Source organism: Cervus canadensis, chromosome 3 (genome assembly GCF_019320065.1).
Source record: "Cervus canadensis isolate Bull #8, Minnesota chromosome 3, ASM1932006v1, whole genome shotgun sequence".
NCBI classification, from domain to species: domain Eukaryota; kingdom Metazoa; phylum Chordata; class Mammalia; order Artiodactyla; family Cervidae; genus Cervus; species Cervus canadensis.
Window position 1 is genome coordinate 100,431,243 of NC_057388.1, and position 24,282 is coordinate 100,455,524.

The window sequence follows — 24,282 nt, forward strand, 5'->3', positions numbered from 1 at the left end:
GGAGGAGACCTGCTGTTTGTCTTGTCAGTGGGACACCCTACCTCCTCTCGGTCCCCAGCACTCCTGGCTCCTTGTAACCCTCACACCTTCTCTTCCTCAGGTCAAGAGAAAAGATTCCTGAAGCCAGCTTAGAAATGGAGCCAGGAGCTTCCAGCCTGTTGCTGCCCTGATGTGAGTTCTGCTTTTCCCATTCCTACCCAGCGCTTCTGAAGAGCTGCCCTCATCTCTGGACTCAACCCAGCATCCACTCCCATGTGTGGGTGCCCCAAACTCTCAGGACCAGGATCTCCCTAACCCAGGGGAGACCCTAGGGAGACTGAACTTGCTGAACCAATAAAAATGGCCTGTTGTGTTTTCACTCTGCCTTATGAGTGTCTCCTCACCTCTTCTGTCCATCTCTGAAGTCCCATGTGACTCCAGTCAGGGTATAAACCAGAGATATTCAAGGAAAGTACAGTTCTTTCAGGCAGGAGGTGTGAGGGGCCCAGCCTGTGATTGGCACTGCTCCTTCTTGTCAGGAAGGGGGTGTGAAGGAAGGAACATGTGGAAGGGGGTGACTGGTGAAGGGAGAGGCTTACTCTAGAGAAGTCTAGAAATATAGCAGTGTTGCCTCTAGGAACTTGCTTTCCCTCCTGAACAAAGGTGCTCCGAGGAAGAGCTAAATCACACAGGTGTGCCTGCTGCCGAGTGGTCATGACCCCAGGGTGCTCATTTCAACTCTCTCACCAGGAGCATTACTAGGCTTCGTTCACCACCAAAGAGCATTTCCAGCTGGAAAGAAGAAACATCACTGACTTGGAAATCTCTGCTCAATAGCAGATGTGTCTCCAGGTTAAGTTACAAAGCTAGTTATAAACTTCACTCAGGTGAATTAAGTAGATGTGAAAAAGTCCGCTGATCACTCTGTGCTCAGTCAGTTGTGTCTGACTCCTTGTGACCCCATGGACTGTAGCCCGCCAGGCTCCTTTGTCCATTGTAATTCCCAGGCAAGAATACTGGAGTAGGATGCTAATTCCTACTCCAGAGGATATTCCCAACCCAGGGATCAAACCCACGTCTCTCATGTCTCCTGCATTGGGAGGCAGATTCTTTACCACTGTGCCACCTGGGAGCCCTGCAAGACACCTGGGAGGAAGCCACCTGGAAGGATAGAAAATAAAGTTCCTAAAACAAAGGATCAGCCCTATTGCTGTTTCTAGAAATCCTTCCAAAGCTCTTTATCATCACACTGTGACTATGGTGATGTAACCCAAAGTCCTCAGGATGGCATAAAAGACCCACCATTGCTCTCCACCTCTGTGTCCACACTCACCCCCACTACTGTACCCCTGAGCCTTCTGAGCCACTGGCTCTCAGGCCATCCTGCACTCCTCTGCCTGGAATGACACCTACACAAACGCCCACTCATCCTTGCAGACTCAGCGATGACATCTTCCCCAGCTAGTAGCCTTCTCTGGAGCATCTTTGCCCCTTACTCCATGAGACTGCATGAAATGCCCTCTGTGTTTTGCTATCACTGTGCCCTGTGCCCACTTCCTTCCTGCTATTAACCTCACTTGATGGAAACTACCCCTTTCATTGTCTGACACCCCCACTTGAAGGTCACCTCCTTGAGGACCAAGTAGTGTTTTATTACAGTATCTTTGGGATGTAGCGTATATCTTGGTTCAGTGTACTCACCTAATAAATTATCTTTAAAGAAATGAATAAATCAGAGAGCTCACCCAAAGTGACCCAATTCAAAGCAGATATCACCTTCAGGCCTTCCTGCACAGACAGTGACACCGCCCCCCCCCCAGGCCTGCAGCACACAGCCTCCTCAATCTAATGCATGCATGCATTCTAGCACGAGTATTTGTGTATATACCAACAAACATGCATACACACATGTCAGCACATGTGTATCAGCAGAGTAGACTACGTATTAAGTACATGTCATTGCAATGTTTTTCAGTAACCTTCAAGAAAACAAAGATATCCAAGCCACAGCCCCCAAGAAGTTTCCCTGTTCTTTAGGGGGATAATTCCTGGGTAGAAATGTTTACCATACAGCACTTAACGCCTGAATAGCAGCAACATGAACTGTGTACTGAAAAGCGGGCAGAAGCTAGCACTCAGCTTCTGACTGGGACCATCAGGGAGAGTCTGGGAAGGTGGCAGACTCTTCACAGGAAGAGTTGGTCTCAGTTATCCAAGTGGGAGAGAGGTCATGAGAGTCAGACGTATGAACGGGATGGGAAACTACAAGGTCATGGACTTCTGGTCCTTGCACTCAGCTGGCTGTGAGGTTCAGAGATGGCAGTCACAAGTCTGTAAAGGCAGGTTGGGGCTTCCTGTTCTGAGGGTGGACTATCCTTGCAGCATGAGGCAGGCATGCAGTAGACGTGCAGTAAACATCTGCGCCCTAGTGAAGGGAGAGGAGTCCATCCAGGAAGCAAGTGCAGAGCTGTGAGTCCTCCTGCCCTGAGCTGACATCACCTGCTCTGTGGATGGTCCTCCCACCCACCTCTCTATAAATGCCCGTCTGCACAGGTGGGCACAGAGAGTCCCAGAGGGGAGCCCTGATGACACAACAGAGCTCCTCAGGGTGGCATCTGTTCCAGGAGGGGCCTGCCTGCTCCTCTCCCCCACCACTAGCACCCCCCATTTCCCCAAGCACCCCCCCCCCCGCCGTGTACCCTGAGTCTGTCTGCTCTCACCCCATCAGTCAGACCAAGCTCTGCCACCTGCAATTCCGGCCTCTGCCCAGTAGCTGGAGGAGGGGCACCAGAGGAGAGGATTTTTTTGTATCACAGTGTAACATTGTGGGACTTTGGGGGGGGGAGGCACAATGATTCAGATAGAGGAAGTGCTTTTACAAAAAACCCTGCCTCAGAAAATAGATCCACGCAGCCCACCTGGAACCTAGCTCCCAGCTCAAGATGGGGAGAGTGGCTGGGAGAAGTCCCTGGAGCGGGTCCCTCTGTGGTCTCACAGGGACCTGGACTCTGATCACCTCTGCCTCTCCCTGCTCCACACTCAGCTTCCCAGGAACACGAAGAATCAAGCCGTCAGAGTGGGATCAAGAACCAGTGCTTTCCATAAAACTTGCCTTTTGACAAAGTACTTGTCGTTCAGTTGCTAAGTCGTGTCCGACTCTTTGCGACCCCATGGACTGCAGCATGCTAAGCTTCCTGAGTTTGCTCAAACTTATGTCCACTGACTCAGTGATGCCTTCCAAGCGTCTCATTCTCTGTTACCCCTTTCTCCTCCTGCCCTCAATCTTTCCCAGAATCAGGGTCTTTTCCCATGAGTCAGCTCTTTGCATCAGGTGTCCCAGGTATTGGAGCCTCAGCTTCAGTATCAGTCCTTTCAATGACTATTCAGGACTGATTTCCTTTAGGATTGACTGGTTTGATCTCCTTGCTGTCCAAGGGACTCTCAATAGTCTTCTTCAGTAGCACAGTTTGAAAGCATTGCAGGTGTAAAATTCATTAAGCACAACAATCCTGTGGGAAAGATATTATCCCATTTTTCAGATGGAGAAACTGAGGCCAGGGAGGTTTCAGGTCACAGAAGTAGTAAGAGGCAGAGTCTAGCCTGAAACACTTCCCAGTCCAACAAAACCTCCACCCCTAGTGCCCCTTCCAATTTCACCACCATGTCAGCCCCCAAGTCAAGCTCATTCTCTGCAAAATTGGGGGTGACCTCATGTCCGGACCATTTGTCCACTAGTTCTGGAGGTAGGTCGAGGGGGAGAGAATCCAGGGAGGAGGAGGAGGGTGGCCCCAGACTGTTCCAGGGGAGGAGGGGGAGAGGGAGGAATTCTTGGCAGCCCCTTCCCACTGTGCTCCTATGAGGAGCAGCACTTTGGGCCAGGGACCAGGCTCACTGTGCTAGGTAAGAATGCTTCTCCAGGGGGAAGGAGGGTGGAATGCCCAGGTTAGATGATCCCCCCAAACCATGGCCTTGGGGGAGTGGAGCCTCCCGGGCTGCCCTCAGGGAAGACAAAGTTTGCTCCTGGGTCCCCAGGGCTGTGTGAACGCCGCGCAGCTGTACTTTGGAGCTGGTTCCAAGCTGACTGTGCTGGGTAAGGAGGGCATCTGGGGTCCCTGGGTGTTCCCTAGGGAGAGATGCGGAGAGGCAGTCGGCTGCCCATCTCCCTTCTGGGCTGCGCTCAGGGTCGGTGGGGACCTGGGCTGAGCCCGAGCTATCCGGAGAGGGTAGCGCTAGTTTTTGTCCTGAGGCTCCGGGCTGTGAGCAATAACCCTCTGTATTTTGGAGGGGGCACTCGACTGGTGGTACTAGGTAAGTGGGGTGCTCTGGGGCGCTAGGAGGGAAGTGGGGCGATCAGATGCCAGTAGGGTCGCTGGACCGATATTTTTGTGCTAAGCCCTGAGGCTGTGAGCACAGACACGCAGTACTTCGGCGCGGGCACCCGGCTGTTGGTGCTAGGTGAGCCGGGAAGCCGCTGGGGATCCCGGGGTATCCGCGGCGGGTTTTTGCGCGGGGCTGGGGGGCCGTGACTCAGACCCAGTACTTCGGGCCGGGCACGCGGCTGCTGGTGCTAGGTGAGTGCTGGCGGCGCGCCTCGATTTTTGTGGGGCGCCCCGGGGCTGTGCTTTACAGGCGCCGCCCTGACCTTCGGGGCAGGCAGCCGGCTGACGGTGGTGGGTGAGTGTCCGCGCACTGGCCGCGGGCGGCGGGCGGGACGTGAGGCGGCGGGGTCAGGGTGGGTCGGCTCCGGGCACTTGGTCCCCTGCCTGCCCTGGAGCTGAGCGCTGGGACCGGGGAAGCGAGCGGGAGCCGCTGGGAGCTGCGGGGGTGGGGGGTTTCAGTGCGGGGCTCTTCCTCCGTGCTCATATGAGCAGTATTTCGGCCCAGGCACCAAGCTGGCGGTCGTAGGTAAGATCTGGACTTCTCCCCTCCTTTCGGCGCAGCCCCTTGCTTCCCGGAGATGGGTGGGGTGCGCTGGGGCTGGGGCGCCTGGCCAGTTGTGCCTCTGGGGGGTCCGCTCTGCAAGGAGGCGGGGAGTATTGGATAGGGGAACGCGGACAGAGGGCGATGGGGGAGCTTCAGTGTCTTTTTTTCTGGGGTATTTGGGGACCGGGTGAGCAATGGAGAGAGATTAGGACTCTGAGACTGGCTTGATTGGAGAAAAAGACTGAGGGCGATGTGGGCTGGAGGAAGGGTGGGAGCCGGTGTAGCTGCTGCAAAGGGGAAAATGAGATGGGGAGGGGGAAGGCAGGATGAGCTCAGGATGGTGGGCCCACTGCAGTGCCCAGCTCCTGGGAGGTGGAGATGCAGGCTTCTGCTGAATGGAGAACCAAGATGACCAGCCGGAGTGGAGAAGAGACATGAAAGAGACAGACCCACCGGAGATAGTGAGGGGGGGGTTGTCGATTTACTGTTTGGAAGTTTGGATTTAAATTTAGGTTTCCAACCTCTTCCTTTCTACCTAAGTCCAGACCCCTGCCAGCCAGGTACACACGGGCTGGGTAGGAACCTGGGCCACTGGGTGCATTTACTCATCATATGGAGCCCCCTCACCCCCCAGCCTGAAATCTCCCTCCTCACACCAGGTCTTCGAGGTTAAGCAGCCAAATGGTGCAGGACATACATTCAAATAGACATATTTTTCCTTCTGAGGCCGGGAACATTCCCAAGGGGATCTTAGCGCTAGAAAGGGATCTTCAGTGTCACCTGGTGATGGAAGCACTGAGCTTCCAGAGGGGAACGACCCCTCGATACTGTTGCATTTACTGGATGATATGATAACAGCAAGCGTGTCTGTAGTTAGACTGGTTAGGGTGGAACCAGTGGGGCTCAGTTCGAAGTGTTTGTTCCCAGTGACCGCTGGGTTCCTGTGATCAGCCAGGGTGGAGAAGAGCAGGAGACCTCAGAACAGGTACACCTGGGTCCCAAGCCCTGGTCCTTTAACGAGCCAGTGACCTTGTGGGAGTGAATATGTGCGCATAGGTCACACACCCAGGAAGCCAGCCCTGAAATCAAGTTGTTATGTCATCATTGTTCAGTCGCTAAGTTGTATCAGACCCTTTTTCGATCACCTCCACCCCTCATCCAGGCTCCTCTGTCCATGAGATTTCCCAGGCAAGAATATTGGAATGGGTTGCCGTTTCCTTCCCCGGGGAATTTTCCTGACCCAGGGATTGAACCAGTATCTCCTATAGCTCCTGCATTGCAGGCAGATTCTTTGGGGAAACCCATCCATGGAAATGTGGTGTCACAGGAACTTTTGTTTGTTTGTTTGTTTCCTTTCTTCCAGCCTAAATTAGGCTGGAAGAAATTGATTCAGACATCTAAAGAGGTTTAGATTGAGACATCTTCCCTTTAACAGAGTTGCTCAGAAACAAACAAAAAAATCCGTATAATGCAAAGAGCAAGATGAAATGTATGTCAAGAGGGTCCAGAAGCAATAAGCCAGTCAGATGAGAAGGCCGCAGGGGCTTTAACTGGAATGCCTTCACTGGGGCCCTCCAGGATGCCACACACCAGAGGCTTAGATGGATCAAGACAACTGGGAGCAGGAGTTGCTTGATGATCTCAGATGCATATTTAGGAAGCTTGCTGGTAGGGAAAAACAGAAGATGTGGAATCAAAGGGACAAAGGAGGTTGAAGATGCTTGAATTTAAAATATGAGGAGATGGTGATTTGTCTGAGCTGAGGCAACTCAGGGGTACCTGGAGGCAGAGGAATGGCTAGGATGACCTATGAGACACCAGAAAGAAAAAAGCCTCCTATTCTCATGAGCACATCCTGAGACAAAATGCTGTCTTCACGTGAGTGCACAAAAATATGCTATCTGTATGTATTTGAAGAAAAACCCCCAACCCCATAATGAGCCCCTTATATTCAAATCCCCTCTACTCCTCAGCCCCCAGGCTCACATACAACTAACCCAGCTGATGGCAGAGGCTTCTTGCATCCTTATGTCAGGCCATCTCCACCCCTACTCTGGACAGTCAGTGCTGGGATTCTCCCTTCACAAGCAGGAAAAATCATGCAGAGACATTCAGGGGTTGTCTAAAGTCATGTTGGTGGGCAAAGTCACTGTCAAGCTTTGAATTCTGTTATTCTGGTTCCAATCCAGCTATCTATTTAAATAACTACCATAAATTGTGATGAGAAAAAAGACAGGTAAGTTTTTCTCGTTGAATAAGAAATCAAATAACATGAAAGAAGAAAACTTGCTCAGATGTCAGGCAGTGCCATTTGTAAGGCCACCTTAGGGGGCTAGAGACAGACAAGACGGGCTTGTCCTAGGGTGAGTATAAGGGACAGGCAGTCAGAGGGAGAACAGGAGCAGAGGAGTGGGTGGTGACTCCCAAACAAACAGGACATACTGCTACGTGGTTTTATTGTAGGGTAACCCTGAGCCTCCCTTGCCTGCCTTCTCATACTCATATGCTCACAAACACAAACAAACACACACAGCCCCTACGCCCAGCCAGCTCTCAGGCCGGTCCTGGCCCCCACCCCTGTCCTTCCAGACGATCTGAGCCGGGTGCACCCGCCCAAGGTGGCTGTGTTCGAACCCTCGGAAGCAGAGATCGACCGGACCCAGAAGGCCACGCTCGTGTGCCTGGCCACGGGCTTCTACCCCGACCACGTGGAGCTGACCTGGTGGGTGAACAGGAAGCAGGTCACCACTGGGGTCAGCACGGACCCTGAGCCCTACAAGGAGGACCCCACGCGGGAGGACTCCAGATACTGTCTGAGCAGCCGGCTGAGAGTGACCGCCACCTTCTGGCACAACCCCCGCAACCACTTCCGCTGCCAAGTCCAGTTCCACGGGCTCACGGAGGAGGACAAGTGGGAGCAGGACAGGGCCAAGCCCGTCACCCAGAACATCAGCGCCGAGGCCTGGGGCAGAGCAGGTGAGCCGGCCGGGGGGGAGTCAGAGCCGACAGAGGAGAGATCCAGGGAGAGGAGCGGGAAGGCTGGACACAGAGTGAGGGGTCAGGGGAGCCCACCAAGAGGGTGGACAGGGCACCTCCTCAGGCTGAGTCCACCCCCAGGTCCAGATCCTCCTCCAACTCAGCGGTGCTGGTGGGTCCCCTCCCTGCCCGCCTGCACAGCTCAGGGTCTCAGGGGTGGGTCCCCATCCCCTTCAGTGCTGCCTCCTCCCATGACTCTGAGGATGCTGTGGCCACATTGGTACAGGCAGTGCTGGGACTCTGATCAGAGGCTGCTCTGAGCCTGGGGGCCGGTGCTGACTAAGAGCTAACTTAGTAAGTCTTCTTCATCTATTTGTTTTGTTTTAAGCATCTCAAAATACCACATATTTATTATTGCCTGGTTTTAATGCATCAGGAATCTGGGCATAGCTTAGCTGGCTCGTTTATTTCAAGATGCTACAATCAGATGTCAGCCAAAGCTGGAGTCTTCTCGGAAGGCTCAGCTGGGGCAGGATCCACTCCCAAGGTCACGTGGTTGTTTCCAAGATGTAGCATCTTGCCAACTATTGGACTGAGGAAGGCTGGCTTAGCTTTGAATGTGCTTTAGAAGATGCAGTCTCTCATCCATTTCCCTCCCCCTTTTTTCTTGCAGACTGTGGTGTCACTTCCGGTGAGTAGCCCTCTGCTTCTTTGTCTTCATCTCCATGGTCATTGCTCTGGAACCAGAGACAGAGAAGCCATGGACACTGGTTGAGGGGTAGAGGGGGAGGAGGCCAGAGATACCTGCTCACAGGTACCCACCTGCTCTCCCTTCCTGCCAACAGCGTCTTATCAGCAAGGCGTCCTCTCTGCCACCCTCCTCTATGAGATCCTGCTGGGGAAGGCCACCCTGTACGCTGTGCTGGTCAGCGCCCTGGTGCTGATGGCCATGGTGAGGAGGGGGGCAGGATGAGAGGGTGATGAAGGGAAAGTGTGGAGCATCATGCAGGGGAGCTGAGGGATCTCAGAGTTGTGTCCTGACGTCTCCGTGGAGTCACAGTGAGGCTGCCAGACTGGGGAGAAAGTACAGAGATCATTGCAGACAGAACATGGCTTTGAAGGATGGGGAGAGCCCTCCCCGAAAATAAGACCCCAGAATCAGCATCCTCTGACCAAGTCCTACTGTTCCACGGCCCCTGGCATCCTGATGACATCCTCTCTTCCTCAGGTTAAGAAAAAGGATTCCTGAGACCAGCTCCAAAAGTGCACCCCGAGTCATTCTTTATCGTGGCCTTGGATTCTCCTTAACATCTTTCCAGCCTATGTTCCTCAAGAGTTTCTCTCTCTCTCATCTCCTTCCTTTACGGATGTCTGCCCCTTCCCTCAGCTTCCCTGCAGGTGGAATGCCGCATCCCAAACCTAAAATTGACTGAATCAATAAAAGTGTCATAATGGGCTTGATTGTGTCCAGGAGTGTCTGTGGTATCCTGCCCTTCATTCGTCTACCTCTGATTTCGGGAAATCACCACCCCTCAGGCTCGGTAAAGAATTTGCCTGCAGTGCAGGAGACCCAGGTTCAATCCCTGGGTCAGGAAGATCCCCTGGAGAAGGGAATGGCAAGCCACTCCAGTATTCTTGCCTGGAGAATCCCAAGGACAGAGAAGCCTGGTGGGCTACAGTCCATAGGGTCACAAAGAGTTGGACACGACTGAGTGATTAACACACACACACATACACACACACAGAGGCATATGGAGTGATAGATCCTCTTCTCTGACCATTGCCACTTCCTCTTGTTCATCCTCATGGGATGCTGTGGTCCACATCCAGGCACTCTGGGCCCCCATGTGTAGGGTTAATCTGAAGGACAAGAAGTTGGGCTCTGGAAAACCTGCATTTTGAGGGCAGATGTTGGCTCAGATGGTAAAGAATCTGCCTGCAATGCAGCAGACCTGAGTTTGGGTCTGCTGGGTCAAGAAGATTCCCTGGAGAAGGGAATGGCTACCCACTCCAGTATTCTTGCCTGGAAAATTCCTTGGACAGAGGAGCCTCGGAGGCTACAGTCCATGGGGTCACCAAGAGTCGGACAGGAATGAGCAACTAACACTTTCACTTTTTTCAAGAATGAATGAAAGGAAAAAAAGAATGAATGGAAGGGAACCATAATCCCCACCTCAGTGCTGGACAGAGAACGGGGCCACCTGTGGGTTGGAATGTCTGGTCATTTCTCAATTCCAAATTCAAGTTTCATTTCTTGTGCATTTAGGGTTTATCTTTGTTTCTTAACACTTCCATCTTATCTGGTTTCAGAATTTGGGCTTGAGATTTAGTTCTACTCTGCCTGTCTAGGTTAGAATCCTAAAGACAGCATAGAGCTGCAAAAGCTGAAGCATGAAACCTGGAGATTTCACAGAGGCAGCACACATAGGGGCAGACATGCCCCCATGGTGGGGAGGAACAAAGATGGGGAGAGGGTCCAGTGTGGGTTGGGGTGCTATACCCCTGAAGCCCTTCTAACAGAAGCTCCTTCTCTCATTGGGATGGAGGCCAGGCCACCCTAAATGGAGCATGTTGAGTGCAGACAACTCTTTGGGAAGACAGTTCTCTTACTGGGGCAAGTGCTAATTGCAGGTTACAATCACTGGGGCAGGGAGGGGGAGGGAGGAGAGGAATGCCATCAGGGAACAGAGGCAGACCAGGGAGAGAGACCCTGGGTAAGTGAGTTGAGGCAGAATGTCGGGAATGAGAAAAGAAGTTCCGAAATGTGGAAGATGGTGGGAAAGATGGAGTCCTCATCGCCTGCTTTGTTCCAGGCTGGGCCCTGGCACACGCATTGTCCCAACCAATCCCCACAACCATCCCACGAGCAGGTAATTTTTTTCTCCTGATTTCATAGGTGAAGAAACTATGAATCAAATGACTGGTAAGCTATGAAACTGTAGCACATTTTTCTGAAGAGGGTAGTTCAGGAAGCTTTGCCCAAGTGGTGACCAAGAGCATGTGGTTGCTTATGAAATCTCTGGGTGACCCTGAAGGCGAGGGCAGAACCCACAGCAATGGACTAGAGACACTTTGAATCCTCAGTATGTTTATTTCTTAGCGCTGCTAAGAACCACACACTTGATGCTTTAAAGAACCACACACTTGATGCTTTAAAGCAATCGAAATGCGTTTTCTCACAGTTCCAGAGGCCAAAGGAAAAATCAAGGTGTTGGCAGAGCTGCACTCCCCTCCAGAACTCTAAGAGAGGATCCTTCCCTGCTTCTCCCCAGTTCTGACAGCTCCTAGCCTCCTGGACTCAAGGCAGCATCGCCCCTGCCTTCTATCTCGGTCTGCATATGTCCTTCCCCGTGTCTGTGTGTAAGTTCCCTCCTTTCACTTACCAGGACGCAAGTCTTTGGATTTGGGACACACCCTCCGTTCAGAAGGATTTCATCCTGAGATTCTTAACAAATTACATCTGTAAAGATCTTATTTCCCAGTTAGTCACAGTCTGAAGTTCGGTGGGCGTGAATTTGGGGTGACATTACCCACCCCCCTACGCCGCGTATTAGGAATGGGAGATGAGGGGTTCTCTGGACCTGACTCACACAGGCCAGGAAAGGACATGGCCCGAGTGAGGGATGGCCTGGGAGGCTCATCACATGCTTGTAACTTACCATCAGTCAGGAGAATCTGACTCCTGAGTTGAGTATTTCTCAAACTGCATTTTTTTTTTTAAATTTGCCGTTGCTGTTGTTGTTTGCTTGTTTTGGTGGTGACTTAAAGGAGACTGAGTTTAGTCTCTAGACCAGCACCTACAAAAGTACCTTCCACTCTAGACACGTGTGGTGGTTCCTCACAAGGGTCGAATGGGGAGATGAGCAGCTAAAGGAGAAACAAACGCCTCTCAGAGAACAGGGCGTTTTGTGGATCAGGAGCAGCGGACTGAGCAGGCAGTGTGGGAGGCAAGGGTTTGTGCAAGAGGCCTGTGAGGAGAAACCTGACCTGCTGTAGGGACGAGATCGGGGTGGAAGCGGGGCAGAGGAGGCTCTGCGGGTTCGGTGGCTGTCATCTTTGGGGTGCTAAAAGCAGTGGTATTAGCAGGTGGGAGGATGTTGGGGGGGGGTTGATGGTGGGCACCTGGGGGGTGTCAAGGTGAGGAATGAATGTCTTCTGGAGGATGCATGACTTGGGGCTTGTCACCTTCTCACTCCTGGAAACATCACAAAGATGGAGAAACTCCACTTGATCCCCACCCTCCCTTGATCCAGAGAGGCCCCTCTCCCTAAACCTTTACAGTCCTTTCCTCATCTCTCTCAGACAACCCTGCCCGAGCATTCAATGCACAGGCACTAGGAAGTTAATCTCTTCCACCTCTGCCTCTTTCCCTAGAATCTAAATAGATCCTTCTGGACCAATTCTAGTCAACCCCTCCTTTTCTTTCTCAGGTGAAACTGAGCAAAGATGGGTTAGATACAGGGCAATCACACTGTTATTGTGCAAATGGGGGTGCTACTGAGGGTGAAAGATGAGATACTGAGACAGGAGGGGTAAGGAAGGATGGTCCTGGCAAACCAGGACCCACAGCCACTCCAATTAAAGGGGCTCAGGGGAAGTTTCTGAGACCAGAGTCATTTCTGGAATGGAAAGCACTAAAACAATTCCTCATTGACCTGCCTGTCAACTTTTCCAATCTCCAAGCTAATCCAAGCCTCATTCCATTAAGGAAATTTGTGGGGAGAGTGTAGACCGGGGCAAACTCCGTAAGTCACACACAGCCCGGGGCAAAGCATGCTTACTAATTGAAGAGACTTACAAGCCAACCATCTCTAGAAGAATGCCTGTGATTCCCCAGGTTTTTGCCATTCGAAGGACACAGCTGGACTTCCCATGGGTAGCTCTCAAGGAGAGGAACCTCAACCCTGTGACCTTTAGAGATTTACTCAGAAGTTAGGAGAGGAAGGAAAGTATCCAGCTGGTCCTAGTGGGTGACGTCCTGGTGGGGGACACGACTCCTGTGGGAAGGGCTGCTTGAGTCACTGTCACTTGCCCAGAAGAAGAATGTTCCTACTAGCACAGTTCAGTTCAGTCAGCTCAGTCGCTCAGTTGTGTCCAACTCTTTGTGACCCCATGGACCACAGCACGCCAGGCCTCCCTGTCCATCACCACCTCCCGGAGTTTACTCAAACTCATGTCCATTGAGTCAGTGATGCCATCCAACCATCTCATCCTCTGTCGTCCCCTTCTCCTCCTGCCTTCAATCTTTCCCAGCATCAGGGTCTTTTCCAAGGAGTTAGTTTTCCCATCAGGTGCCCAAAGTATTGGAGTTTCAGCTTCAGCATCAGTCCTTCCAATGAATATTCAGGACTGATTTCCTTTAGGATGGACTGGTTGGATCTCTTTGCAGTCCAAGGGACTTTCAACAGTCTTCTCCAACATCACACCTCAAAAGAATCAATTCTTCGGTGCTCAGGTTTCTTTATAGTCCAACTCTCACATCCATACATGACTACTGGAAAAACCATAGGCTTGACTAGATGGACCTTTGTTGGCAAAGCAATGTCTCTGCTTTTTAATATGCTGTCTAGGGTGGTCATAGTTTTTCTTCCAAGGAGCAAGCATCTCTTAATTTCATGACTGCAGTCCATCTGCAGTGATTTTGGAGCCCCCAAAAATAAAATCTGTCTTGGTGGGTGATGTTTCCATTGTTTCCCCATCTATTTGCCAGGAACTGATGGGACCAGATGCCATGATCTTAGTTTTCTGAAACTTGAGCTTTAAGCCAACTTCACTCTCCTCTTTCACTTTCATCAAGAGGCTCTTTAGTTCTTTGCTTTCTGCCATAAGGGTGGTGTCATCTGCATATCTGAGGTTATTGCTATTTTTCCTGGCAATCTTGATTCCAGCTTGTGCTTCATCCAGCCTGGCATTTCACATGATGTACTCTGCATATAAGTTAAATAAGCAGAATGACAGTACACAGCCTTGATGTACACTTTTCCCAATTTGGAACCAGTCTCTTGTTCCATGTCCAGTTCTAACTGTTGTTTCTTGACCCTCATATTGATTTCTCAGGAGGCAGGTCAGGTGGTCTGGTATTCCCATCTCTTTCAGAATTTTCCAGTTTGTTGTGATCCACACAGTCAAAGGCTTTGGTGTAGTCAGTAAAGCAGAAGTAGATGTTTTCCTGGAACTCTCTTACTTTTTTGTTGATCCAACAGATGTTGGCAATTTGATCTCTGGTTCCTCTGCCTTTGATAGCTCAGTTAGTAAAGAATCCACCTGCAATGCAGGAGACCCCTGTTCAATACCTGGGTTGGGAAGATCCTCTGGAGAAGGGATAGGTTACCCACTCAAATATTCTTGGGCTTCCCTTGTGCCACAGCCAGTAAGGAATCTGCCTGCAATGAGGGAGACCTGGGTTTGGTCTCTGGGTTGGGAAGATCCCCTGAAGGGAAAGGCTACCCACTCCAGTATTCTGACCTGGAGAATTTCATGGACTGTATAGTCCATGGGGTCACAAAGAGTCAGACATGACTGAGCAACCACCAGGTAGGAACTCTTATTATCTTTGTTTTACAGATGAGGAACATGAGACATACAAAGAGGTTAAATAAGCTGTCTAAGGTCACTCAAGCTAACAAGTAGTAGATTCATACTTAATTCAGAACATCTTTACCCAAAGGCATACTTCAGTGCTCAGCTGACAAAGAATCTGCCTGCAATGCGGGAGACCTGGGTTCGATCCCTGGGTTGGGCAGATCCCCTGGAGAAGGGAAAGGATACCCACTCTGGTATTCTGGCCTGGAGAATTCCATGGACTCTATAGTCTCCATGAGGTTGCAGAGAGGTGGACACAACTGAGTGACTTTCACTTTGTCACTAGCAAAGGTAGTAAATGTATCTTTATTCCTATCTTAATGAATTTACAATAAAGGTGAGCCCAAACCACTTCATATTACTACTATAAGGATACAGGGAAAAAGATAATTACAGATATTCAAAGGCTACCTATATCCATATACAGACTGTAATTAGTACAAGTTTTTGTTTGCTATAATCCCCAAGTTCACTTGGTATCTTGCTATCTCAGGCATAAGCCACCCATATATAAGCCAGTGATATTAGATTACCTAGATCCTGAATAAAATTTACTCTGATGATTACCATCTTCAGTTTGTCTTTGTCTTTTGTAGTTCTTCTCTCTTACTTCCTTGAAACTTTCTTGCTTCCTGGAAAGACATCTTTATATAAGCTCCATAAGGATAAGAATCTTTGAACAATGCATAGTACATAGTAAGTGCTCAATAAATATTTGGTGAAAAAATTTGAAAAAAAAAATCTGTTTTCTCTTTATAAATCCTTATCAAATAAGACGATGAGATCTGGTACTATAAATCCCACTGACTGCTTCTCAGACTTTCATCACCAAGTTCCCTTTTTCCTTGTCCATGGAAATTGCCCTGTAGCCATATAGGAAGACTCACAGTGCAGAAGGCCACCGAGCCTGGTAACAACAGTAACTGCAATTCATTCTTGTTACTCGTGGCAGATTCCCATAGTTTCCTGAAAGGTGATCTCTCGGCCTTGAGACTCCATAACGTGACATATCACCCTTCCCATCCTGGCTCACCAGATAAAGCATTTCCTGCCTCAGTCTAGCATTGGATATCCTCCCTCCCTCCCTTCCTGAGGACTTTCTTCTCTTTGTGGATCTGAAGTCCCTGGGTGCTTAGCCACCGCGCTCTCTGCCTCTCCTGGGGGCCGATCGTGACAGTGCTTGGTTGAGTCCTGAACCGCCACCCTGCAACAGATGACATGTTCTTTGCTCACCATACTCCTCCCTCAAGGTCCCAGCTGTGTGTCTTTCTCCTCCCTCTCCACCCATTGTTGTACCTGGACTCCTAGGAGGGCTTCTTGGGGAAATGGGATCCCAGAGGTATGGATGGGTCTCAGTTCAGTTCAGTCGGTCCGTCGTGTCTGACTCTTTGCGACCCCATGAACCGCAGCATGCCAGGCCTCCTTGTCCATCATCAACTCCCGGAGTTCACCCAAACTCCTCTCCATTGAGTTGGTGATGCCATCCAACCATCTCATCCCCTGTTGTCCCCTTCTCCTCCTGCCCTCAATCTTTCCCAGCATCAGGGTCTTTTCAAATGAGTCAGCTCTTCACATCAGGTGGCCAAAGTATTGGAGTTTCAGCTTCAACATCAGTCCTTCCAATGAACACCCAGGATGGGTCTATATGTCAGTAAATAGAACTGAAAAAGAGTCAACAACTGTGACTATTTCCACAAAAGTTTCCTCTACTTATCTCAGCTGACCCCTATTAGTGTGAGGGGTGATCTTGACAGGAAGACTGCCCTACAGGACTTCCCACTGACCCACCCCCCACCACAACATGACCAGACTTGCTGACAATAGGAAGTGGATTTTTAAATGGTGACTTGATAGTGATCCTGGCTGTGACACTCCTGCCCAAGCTGTAGGCCACTCCAGTAGCTGCTGCTCAGCCTGCGGCACCCTCACTCCCATCATGGGTCTTGACCTTGACTGGATCTTGGAATCATAGATACTCTGGTGGTAAAGAAGCATAAATTGCAGAGTCTTGAATTCCCCCTAGTCATGCTTGATCTGTCCCAGGACAGAGAACTCTCGACCTGTCTGGGTAGGTCACTTGATCACTGGACAGCACTATGAAGAATTTTGTCCCCTTTAGGTTTCCATAAATCTCATTGTCATGCCAAGTATTGGTCATAATTATACTCTCAAGAAAGTTCTTAAGACAACTAGCATGCTCATCTCTAGTAGAGTCAGCAAATCTGTGACAGACAGAACAAGCAGAACCTTTAAAAGTTTGACTTTGCAGGATGGAAAAAGCATGCAGTAGATGCTGAAGCTGAAACTCCAATACTTTGGCCACCTCATGTGAAGAGTTGACTCATTGGAAAAGACCCTGATGCTGGGAGGGATTAGGGGCAGGAGGAGAAGGGGACGACAGAGGCTGGATGGCATCACTGACTCGATGGACATGAGTCTGAGTAATCTCCAGGAGTAGGTGATGGACAGGGAGGCCTGGCGTGCTGAGATTCATGGGGTCGCAAAGAGTTGGACATTACTGAGTGACTGAACTGAGATAGATGAGAACATTGTGACAACAAAGAACAGGGACATTAAAGCCAAAGAGACACAGTTCCAAGCCTTAGATCTGCCTTTATAAACCATGTGATCTTGGGCAAATGACCACCTCTGAGACTCAGCTTTCCTGCCTATAAAATGGGCCCAATCACAACCCCAGCTTCGTAAGGTGGTTTCATCTTATTTAATTCACACAACAGGAATAGCTGTTATCCACAGTGTCAATGAATATTAGCTGCTGTCATGATAATTATTAGCTTAAAACTTTGTTTTTCAAGCTAAACATTTCCAGTCCTCTCAATTTTTTGCCTCATATGGCACAGTTTTGAGTACTCCTACTCTCTCCACAGCCCAACCACCCTCTTCTGAAATGTTTCCATTTGTTTCTATCTTCCTACTTTCCTAAGTGTGCTGTTCAGAGCTCCAGAGGGGAAGAGGGAGCTGCACTTCCTGTTCGCCATACCTTCTACTTTGATGCCATTAGGGCGACTTGTCAATGCCTAGACCCACTCACCCCATTGTCTCAAAGAGCTCACTTTTGACTCAAACCCTGATTCTTCACCACATGCACTGCTTGTGAACACATAGTCCCTTTCCTGTGTTCAGGTATTGGGATTCCTCTCTTTTTTGTGGGGGGGGGGGGGCAGGCAAGGTATCAGGGAGTGCTTAACTTTATCATGTTTCTTCAGCTCATCTCTGCAACTCTCTAGTTTCTGCAGGATTCTAACTCTGCAGGTCCTCTTCGTTACCTCCCCATCCTCAGGCCACCTCAGATCTGATCATTGTAACTTGTTTATTCTTACACAAGTGGTTCATAAAATTCATAACAAGATCACTATTTAACATTCAGCTCACATTCCCCTAAGCTTTGCCTGAGGTCCAGGAGCTGCTAAAACACCAGGCTTTGGCTTCTGGCCCTCCATAGCTGCATAGCACGGACAACTCATTTTTCTTCTCTGGGCTGCAGTCACCCCCTCTGTGAAGTGAGGAGACTGGATAAAGTGATCTCTAAGGAATCTGGAGCTCTGCTCTTCAGATCCAGTGGTTCAAAGTCTATAGGCCCCAGATCACCATGATAAAGGTAACTTGGGCCATCTAAGCTCTTCCCAGACACAAACCATTCACATGCAGGACAGTCTCAGAGGCTGTCTGTGGTGTCAGGGAGTTGGTGCTGACCCAGGAATCCCAGGGTTAACTAAAGGCACCTGGAGCCCTGGCACCTGAAAAGAGGTCCAGCTCCTTGAATGAGGAGGGAAAAAAAAAAACAGTGTTTAAAGGAGAATGGGCTTGAATCAAAGGCCAAGAAGTAAAAGCAGCAGGCTGGGGTCTTTTAGAAGACAGCGAGGGAAGAGATGGGGTGTCTGAGCCCAGCGCCGCTGTCAAGCTGTTTATCTCTGAGTAACATCAGTATAAGCAGCAACAGCCACACACCTGCCCCTGCACCGTCTCGGGGACTCACAACAGGATGTGGTCTGACATTTACCAGGTCCTGCATCTGGGGCGCCTGTGAAAGTCCCTCCCCCAGCCCCCCACCGCCACCTTCTGAGCTTCTCCAACACCACGCTCACCACATCCTGCCTCACCCTCCTCCCATGTGGCCCTTTCTGCCTGGGCCTCTGGTGAGCACCCAGGCAGTGGAAATAGACCTACAGGGGGAGAGGGGAGGGCCTCTGGCAGGAGATCCAGGCACCTCAGCTGCACGTGCAGACCCCCACACCCCCTCCCCACACACAACTCCCACACCTGCTGGAGGTTACGCCCTACATCAGAGGCTGCAGGGAGCATCTTGAAGACACTGAAGGAGGCAGAGCAGCTGCCATAACTGCTGGGACCCCACTGGGGTGCCTTCTGGCCCCACATCCCTCTGGCAACTCCCTCCCCCCACCCCCCACACAGAGCCTCCCACTTCCTTCCACTCATCTCAGGAGTGGGTGCTAATGACTCAGAGGAAAAGGAGCCCTAGGTCATCAACAGACTAAGAAAGGGACGGTCCCTGGCTCTCTGCGCTGGTGTCTGCGTGCCCTAGCGACCGGGTTTCCCTCAGCATCGTCCCTACCGCCGAGGCCTTGTGCGTCTGTGTGATGGGCAAGGTCCATCCCATCTGGGCAAGAGGAGGAGGGAGAACACAGCCCAGAGAGAACAGAAAAACACACAACCAGAAACAGCACCTCCAAGGAGAGAACGGGAAACAACCGGAAAAGTAACAGGGCAGATGTGCTTTGCAGCAACTCAAAGGGCCACAGCATCCTCAGCTCAAGGCGTGTAATCCTGGGCGCAACCAGGAAGTCACCCAATTTTATCTCACTAGCTTCCCAAACCAGGGCCTTCCCCAGATTCCCCAAGCCACTTAGAGCCCCCAGGGTCTCTCCCTATGAATCCAAAGAGTGGCTAAGATCCAGATGTGAAGGGAGTTCTGGCCACCAGCCTGTGGCCCTGGGTCTTCCACGTGCCAGAGGCCAGGGAATGACATGTATGGGAAGAGTTATCCGGGCACACCTACAAAGTCAGAGTCAGGGGTGTGGAAGGTCTGCTCAAAAGAGACAGTCCCATCTCTCCAAAGAGGTGAGTGAGATTGATGAATTCCAGGCAGGAGAGTGCGTTTCTGAGTAGTAGCCTCTGTCCTCACTGGTTTCATTTGTCTCCTGACATTACAATGGTTGTAGATTTCTGATGCCCAGAGACTGTGGAAGAAGTTATGGGAATAGGACTCTTCTTTATGAATGGGGCAGATATCATGGTGGATAGTAACTTGTTCTGATGAATTTGGATGGCTTGCAGGCCTCTCCTTAACTAGCCTCCCTTTACCAGTGAATGCAGTCCTATCTCTCTATTGCCCTGTGCAGTGATCCAGACTGCTTCCCCACTTTCAATATTGATGGAGATCTCCACATTTCTATTCAAACTGACTCTCCTGCTGGGAATGTCATTTTGCTTATCTAAATACTAGCCTCTCCCCAAACTCAACCTGGAGATAAAGTTCTCTCCTTTTGAAGCTTTCCAGAACTTTTCTGAATTTCTTACAGAAATAATCTGTTTTAAACCTTCTACCAACTCTCCTTGAATAGTACAACTCCCCTTGAATAGCAGTGAGTCCCTGGAACACCTCACTGTTAAGAAGCATTCTGGGTCTACGTAAAGGCCCAACAGAAAAGATAAATATCTAAACAAGCACAGTGTAGGGTACAAGTTTCATATTTTTACTATCAAAGTATATTTAGCACTTAAAAATACTAGTAATTACTACAGAGTTTAAATTTAAAAGAGCTTTTTTAAATAAACAAGCCTTTCCGGATTTCCCTGGTGGTCCAGTGGTTAAGACTGCCTTCTCACACAGGGGGTGTGGGTTTCATCCCTGGTTGTGGAGCTAAGATCCAACATGCCTCATGACCAAAAACCAAAACATAAAATAGAAGCAACATTATAACAAACTCAGTCAAAGACCTTAAAACTCAGAGAATTAAAAAAAAAAAAGCAAGTCTTTCTTTTGGGTAAAGTGAAAGTCACTCAGTCATGTCTGACTCTTTGCAACACCATGGTCTGTACAGTCCATGGAATTCTCCACACCAGAATACTGGAGTGGGTAGCCTTTCCCTTCTCCAGGGGATCTTCCCAACCCAGGGATCAAACCGAGGCCTCCAACATTGCAGGCAGATTCTTTACCAGCTGAGCCACAAGGGCAGCCCAAGAATACTGAAGTAGGTAGCCTATCCCTTCTCCAGGGGATCTTCCCAACCCAGGAATCAAACCAAGGTCTCCTGCATTGCTGGTGGATTCTTTACCAACTGAGCTATCAGGGAAGCCCTCTTTTGCGTAAGCTATAATCCAAATATCTTGTAAACTCAGAGACAAATATAATGTCTGTTGAAATGTAGACCCTATAATAGAGCTTCATAACATAAATGCCATCTAATTCAACACACTTAATGATCCAATAAGGAAATTTTCACAGGAGAGGAAGATGAATTTCAGAGAGATTAGAAAATGAACACAAGGTCATAAGAGCTAGTAAATTTAAACTCAAAGCCCAAAGGCCTTAAAAACATAGCGGCAGTGAAAGATCGGTGGTTACCAGGGTTTGCAGGGACAGAAGAGACAAATTAGTAGACAAGCCCAGGGCATTTGTCAGGCAGTGAAACTATTCTGCATGACGGCTGATGACAGTGGTAACGGTTAATAAAAGATACAACACACTTGTCAAATACCACAGAAATGTACAACACAAAGAGTAAGTTCTAATGTAAGCCATGGACTTTAGTCAGTAATAATATATCCATATATCAACAATAAGCATACCACACTCATATAAATAAGATATTAACAACAGGGAAGGCTGGGGAGGAAATGGACATATATGAGAACTTTATTATCTGCTCAATTTATATTAATCTAAAACTGCCCTAAATATTAAAATCTGTTAACTAAACCTGTTTCAGGGAGAGATATGTTTCTGCTTATATTCAACGATCAACTAACATCCAACTAACATTGGCTTAAGATGCTGTTTATTGCTAAATGTGAACCAAACTTGAGTTGTAAATACATCTTTATTTTTATGGCTGTAAGCATTGCTGATTGACTTAGTAAATTTAAATTTTCATACATGGGGGAAAAAAAAACAAACCAAGTGCCTTGATTTTTTTCCTGCAACTTCTATTTTTTATTCTTTTTCTTGAAGTATGGTTGATTTACAATGTTGTGTTAACTTCTGGTTACAGCAAGGAGACTCAGTTATACATGTATATATATTTATCCTTTTTCATATTCTTTTCCATTATGGTTTATTATAGAATATTGAATATAGTTCTCTGTACTGTACAGTAGGACCTTGGCATTTGTCTGTTTTATATGTAGTAGTATGTATCTGCTAATCTCAAATTCCGAGGGTCTTAACTACACCATGCTGTGACCATATCCAGCACCATCTTGAGTGTATTTCATTCCTCTTTTTAATTCCTGTGTTGGCTCTGAGTGTCCAGCACGTATATCTGCTTAAAACATGGTAGACCTTAAGGAGCAACAGGACCCTTGGGCATTATTCAATACTGGCTTGATTGCTTTGTGTCTCTGTCTGATTTTATTCTGCAGATTAAATGGTACTGAAAACAAACAAATGTCTGAATTGTCCTAAATGAAATGATGCCAGGAACAGAGTATTTTAAGACTTCTTGTGCCCCCTCGTGGAACAGAAGGGACATTAGAAAAGAAAATCTTTTTAGGAATGAGGAGGAGGAGGGAGGGATGAGGGGCTGTGGGATGAGGAAGGAGGCTCAGTTGCCAAGGTAACTATGGTATCTCTTTCCAGCCATCCCCATAAGTCTTTCTTCTCCTTTATTTCCATCCAAGTAATTTCTCTCTTTCAGGGCTTTGCCTTTACACACACATGCTCTTTTTATCTGGTCTCTTGCATCTCTTTGATCACCATCTGCTTCTCTGCCCCCTCCATTGCTATAAGGAGAGGAAGGAGACACAATAGAACGGGAATTTAAAAAAAAATCTAAAACCCCAAACAATAATCAACGTTCCTAAGTACACATTTCTGATACTAACAAAATCACTCTTGTAGCTGCTACAATAACATCTTGCTCCTTCCCTGGCCCAAAGCCGCATCCCAGCCTCCACAAGGTGTCTATTCTCCGCAGAAACAGCAAGGACTTTTCCAGGTGATGAAAAGTTACTAATTAGGTAACCCGAATTGGCATCCGCAGAGTTGCTCACTGGTCTCCCATCACATCACATCCCAGTGCGGTGCATGCTATTCCTCTCATCTTTCGTCAGTGTAAGCACAACCTCAGCCGCCAGTGTAGACCCATAGGAATGTGGGAGAAGAGGGTGATGGGCAAGGAATAGCACACTTTCAAGGCTGAAGCATGATAGCCTAGACTAGACATCTGCACATTAGGAAGTTAACTGTGCGCCTGCATGCCGCAGGTTCTCCACACATAAATCTTTCCCCTTCTCCCTACGAAAGTGGTGGGGCTTCTCTGGTGGCTCAGAGGTAAAGAATCCACCTGCCAATGCAGGAGACGCAGGTTCAATCCCTGGCTTGGGAAGATCCCCCAGAGAAGGGAATGGCAACCCACTCCAGTATTCTTGCCTGGGAAATCCCATGGACAGAGGAGCCTGGCGGGCTGCAGTCCATGGGGTCGCAAAAGAGTCAGACACGACTGGGTGATTAAACAGGAAACAAGAACACAGTGAAGTTCTTTTGGAGACTCTGGCTTGAGTCTGTCGCCCCCACGTTGGCTGACATCGGAAACCCAGTGACAAACACCCTCTGCCTAGTCCCTGAGTGAGGGCTTCTGGAGGGGGTGCTGAGGGTGGGGTTTTTGCACAGATGTCTGCCCCACCCAGCTCAGTGTGAGACTCCAGGCGCAGAGGTAGAAGCCAGAGTTATTGAGCTGCAGCTTCTTAGAACTCAGGATAAACTGGCCGTCCTGGGGCCTGGAAGCTTCGAAGTTCTGGAACTCCTTAGGATCTATCTGGTCAGCACCAAAAGAGGAGAAGAGCAGCTGGAGGCTCCCCCCTGCCTCCTGCCGGTACCAGTACAGGGAGGGGTTTGACGTCCCCTTCACAGTGCACTCCAGAGAGAGCGGGCTGCCTGCCGGCTGCACCCTGGTGGGTGGCCATTGATGGATGGTCTGAGCTCTGACACCTGCAGGAAGCATAAAAGGCCACTTAGATGGAAGAAACCCATCCCAGCTCACCTTCCCATCCTGAGAGAGGGATGGTTCAAAGCCCTTCCATGGCTCGGGCATACAGAAGTAATCATGGGGAGTAGACTGGGAGGTTCCATGGGCAAGAAGAGACCAAGAAAGCAAACTCCTTCCTGGAGACGGAGAAAACCAAGACGCAGCACACCAGCCACTAAGACTAAAGTTCCACATTCATTCCAGACCATTGAAGGCATGTACCAAACGGAGTCAAACCAAAAGCTAAGGCTCTGGATTCAGAGAGTGAGCTCTTGAGAGGAGAACCCACCCAAGAAAGTGCCCAGAAGAAGGGCCAGCAGACAGCAGGGCATAACTACAGGCAACCTTCAGTTCACAAGTGTGGTTGACACTCCTCCTCTGGGCCCAGGGGTGGCCAAGTCCCTCCCACTTGGAGATCACAGAGCATGTATCCCCTCAAGCTGGGGAGGAAATGAGGCTTGTCTTTTCTTAAATGTGTGATGAATCATCCATCCTCCCTGGGAAGCAGCTTTACCCTGCACTAGTTATCTTTATTGAAATCTTGCTGAAGTCCTGGTATGTAAATATATTTCATGACTCATTATTTACCTATAAA

At 49.4% G+C, this 24,282-nt stretch overlaps 2 gene segments (V, D, J or C); one reads left to right on the forward strand and one right to left on the reverse strand.

Annotated features, from left to right (window-relative positions):
• Positions 1-9,334, forward strand: part of LOC122438738 — a 79,888-nt gene extending 70,554 nt beyond the window's left edge. The window contains 5 exon segments of the C gene segment in view: positions 4,021-4,069; positions 7,492-7,878; positions 8,552-8,569; positions 8,724-8,830; positions 9,107-9,334. Of these exon segments, the coding sequence occupies positions 4,021-4,069; positions 7,492-7,878; positions 8,552-8,569; positions 8,724-8,830; positions 9,107-9,127 (582 nt within the window).
• Positions 9,335-21,483: 12,149 nt separating this feature from the next.
• Positions 21,484-24,068, reverse strand: LOC122437965. The segment is given in 2 exon segments: positions 21,484-23,650; positions 23,977-24,068. Coding segments are annotated over 2 exon segments (417 nt in total).
• Positions 24,069-24,282: the final 214 nt, after the last annotated feature.